This window comes from Micropterus dolomieu, linkage group LG03 (genome assembly GCF_021292245.1).
Source record: "Micropterus dolomieu isolate WLL.071019.BEF.003 ecotype Adirondacks linkage group LG03, ASM2129224v1, whole genome shotgun sequence".
NCBI classification, from domain to species: Eukaryota; Metazoa; Chordata; class Actinopteri; order Centrarchiformes; family Centrarchidae; genus Micropterus; species Micropterus dolomieu.
Window position 1 is genome coordinate 32,795,171 of NC_060152.1, and position 3,226 is coordinate 32,798,396.

Below are 3,226 nucleotides of genomic sequence, written 5' to 3' on the forward strand. Positions count from 1 at the left end.
TGATAAACACCTCAGCATTCAGAGCTGAATGTGTTCAACAGATTATTAAAATCCTCTTTCAACACTTCAGACTGTTGCTTCACAACATCATTGGTCCCAATGTGCAGTGTGATGTTTTTCACAGTAGGATGTTCAGCCACGATATGCAGGATTCTTTCTGCCAAGTCAGACACCGTATCCTTCGGAAAGCAGAGTATTTTGGTGTTCTTACTGCACATGCTTCTTACATCGTTAACAGCAGAGTCACCCACAATCAGAGTTTGAAGCCCAGTCGTTAGCTTTCCCTGCAGACCAAGATTTAAGTTTGATTCTTTCAGTAATTTTTCAAACTTCAAACTGAAAGGATGACATTGCGGATACAAGCTTTCTTGTGGAGGAACTACCTGGGGGATCCCTAAGGAGGAGCTGGAAAACATTGCTGGGGAGAGGGACGTTTGGAATACCTGTCAGGTCTGCTGCCTCTGCAGGCCCAAGAGTATGCCTCCCTCTCTCTGTGTCTCTGTGCTTAATTGCAGGAGTGGAGACAGGTGCATGGGAGTCAGGTACCAGCTGCTCATCATCTACCACATCAAGCCTGCCTGTATATGTTGTAGACTAAACGGCACAGTCAGTCTCACTCCTAGGGCATTTCTCATTTCCCAAATTTGTGCCTCCTTAATCCTCGAGGTGCATTTTAGGAATTGAGGTGTCCTTCAAGATGGCGCACTGAGATTGACTTGAGGATATGGATTCAGTAGGCTTCGTTTTATGTTTACAACTTGAACTCCAGTGCCAAAGTTTTCCACGTTGGCTATGCAACATAAACCATTCTACGTAGTCAGCATCTGTACAACATGAGCGGTGTGTCACACTGTGGGCGTGTCTGCTCTGTTTTGGTTCTCAGTCATGTTATTTGTAGTCTTGTTAGTATCTGTCTTATAGTATGTTGAGTTTTGGGTTCTGTCTTGTCTATTGCCCGGTGTCCAGTATCTGTTATATAGTTAGTCTGTGTTCTGAGTTTCAGTTATTTCTTGTGTCCAGTTACTCTGTGTTCCTGTGCAGGTTGGTCTGTTACTGTCTGGTTGTGGGGTTATGATCCGTTTAGTCATTTTGACTTTGAGCTTTCTGCTTTAGTTTCCGGGTAGCCTTGTTTATTATTTCATTCATCCACATCTTACTTAGTATCTGTCTTGTCTCGTATCTTAGTTCTTTGTCCTGTACCTTCGTTCATGTCTTTAGTGTTCACTCCCGGTCTGTGTACTTCTGTGTTTTGTCCATGTCTTACCTTAGCTTCTGTCTGTGTTCCTTGTTGGTGTTAGTTTATTTGTGATCTGTCTGCTTGTATTAGTTTATTTAAATTACTCTGATGTTTAGTGTTGGTTTAACTTGTGTTTTACATTACATTTACTCATTTGGCAGACGCTTTTATCCAAAGCGACTTACATTTGAGGAACAACATACAAGCATCAACAGAGCATCAACTACAGATCTACAACTGACAAAACATACTAGTAAGAGCAGCAATAAATACTAGTAAGAGCTCACAGTACATATCACATCAATGGGGTAGATACCTAGGGAAGGACGTAAGAGTTAACAGAAAGTGCAATCAATACAAGATCATTGTAGGGGATAGACGAAGAAGAGCACAGGAAGTGCATGTTAGAGGTTAGGAGTTAGAGGTGTTATAAGAGGAAGTGTTCTCGGAAGAGATGAGTTTTCAAGAGCTTCTTGAAGTCAGAGAGGGACGCCCCTGCTCTGATGGCGTGCGGTAGCTCGTTCCACCATCGTGGTGTCACAGATGAGAATAGCCGGGACTGGGATTGCTTTGTGTGAAGGGATGGCAGAGCCAGGCGGCGTTCGTTGGAGGAGCGTAGCGGGCGAGAAGGAACGTAAGTTTGTATTATGGAGTTTAGGTAGATGGGTGCAGACCCAGTAGTCACTCTGTATGCAAGCATTAGGGACTTGAATTTGATTCTGGAGGCCACGGGGAGCCAGTGGAGATCACTGAGTAATGGAGTGACGTGAGTCCTTTTGGACTGATCAAAAACCAGACGCGCTGCTGCGTTCTGAACCATTTGTAAGGGTTTCACCGCACAAGCTGGAAGACCTGCTAGAAGGGCATTGCAATAGTCGATGCGAGAGATAACCATGGCCTGTACCAGAAGCTGGGTGGCGTACTGAGTGAGATAGGGCCTGATTTTCCTTATGTTGTATATAGCAAAGCGGCATGACCGAGAGACAGTAGCAACATGGTCTGAAAAGGACAGCTGGTCATCAATCATGACACCCAAGTTTCTCACCACCTTGGTTGGAGTGATGGTTGCGGAGTCAATTTGTAGTTTGATGTTATGGTGGATAGATTGCTTGGCTGGTATGACCAAGAGTTCAGTCTTAGAGAGGTTTAGTTGAAGGTGGCAAGCCTTCATCCATGCAGATATGTCCGTTAGGGAGTCCGTGATCCGCGCCGAGACAGTGGGATCACCTGGCAGGAAGGATAGGTAGACTTGCGTGTCGTCTGCGTAGCAGTTTTGTCCCCCCCCTCAGTATCTATCTGCCTGCCTGCCTGCCTGCTAGTCTCTGTTTTCCCTGTTGCCTCTCTGCCTGCCTATGTCTCGTTAGTCTCATGTCTGTCACCTGTGTTGTTCCCGCCCTGCTCGTTAGACCCTGTATGTATATATACCTGGTGTTTCCGTCTAGTCTTTGTCAGGTCATTGCAGTGTCTTTGGATAGCTGCCTGAAACTTGGTCTGCCAGAATTTACGATTTCTGTTTGGATAACCTTATTTTGGACTCTGTTTTATCAGCCGCTCAGCCCGTAAGCGTGCTCGCCTTTTGTTGCTTCAATAAACCCTTTTCGAACTATACCTGCTCCGCTCTATGTCCTGCGTTTGGGTCCACCAACCTGTTTACCCTTCTCAACCTACCTCACCACACACATGGTGTTATATTAAATAAATAATTTTTAAAAACGTGTACAAAGGAGAAAGCTCTGATGTGTGCCGTGGTTTCCAGTTTAGCATTTTACAAGGCTGATGGGAAGGTCATTAGTGTGGTAGGTACCGCTGTTGTCACTGTCCTCTGAGTATATAGGAGCCTACGCAGAAAGCCATGGGGTCTAGACCACTGACTGTACATACATATCATATACAGATTATATACAGTATTGGGTTTTATCCTAAAGAAGGCAATGTACCAAATGCAACTTTCATTGGCAGCCTGCGTGACATTGATCTGATATTTAAAAC

The 3,226-nt window shown here is 44.8% G+C and overlaps 1 protein-coding gene across 1 annotated transcript in view; it reads left to right on the forward strand.

Moving 5' to 3' along the window:
• The window catches only part of LOC123968627 (centrosomal protein of 162 kDa-like), a 16,052-nt gene extending 15,454 nt beyond the window's left edge, over positions 1-598 (forward strand). The window contains exon 12 of the mRNA XM_046045494.1: positions 516-598. Coding sequence (XP_045901450.1) covers positions 516-598 — 83 coding nt within the window. The remainder of the gene's footprint in view (positions 1-515) is intronic.
• Positions 599-3,226: the final 2,628 nt, after the last annotated feature.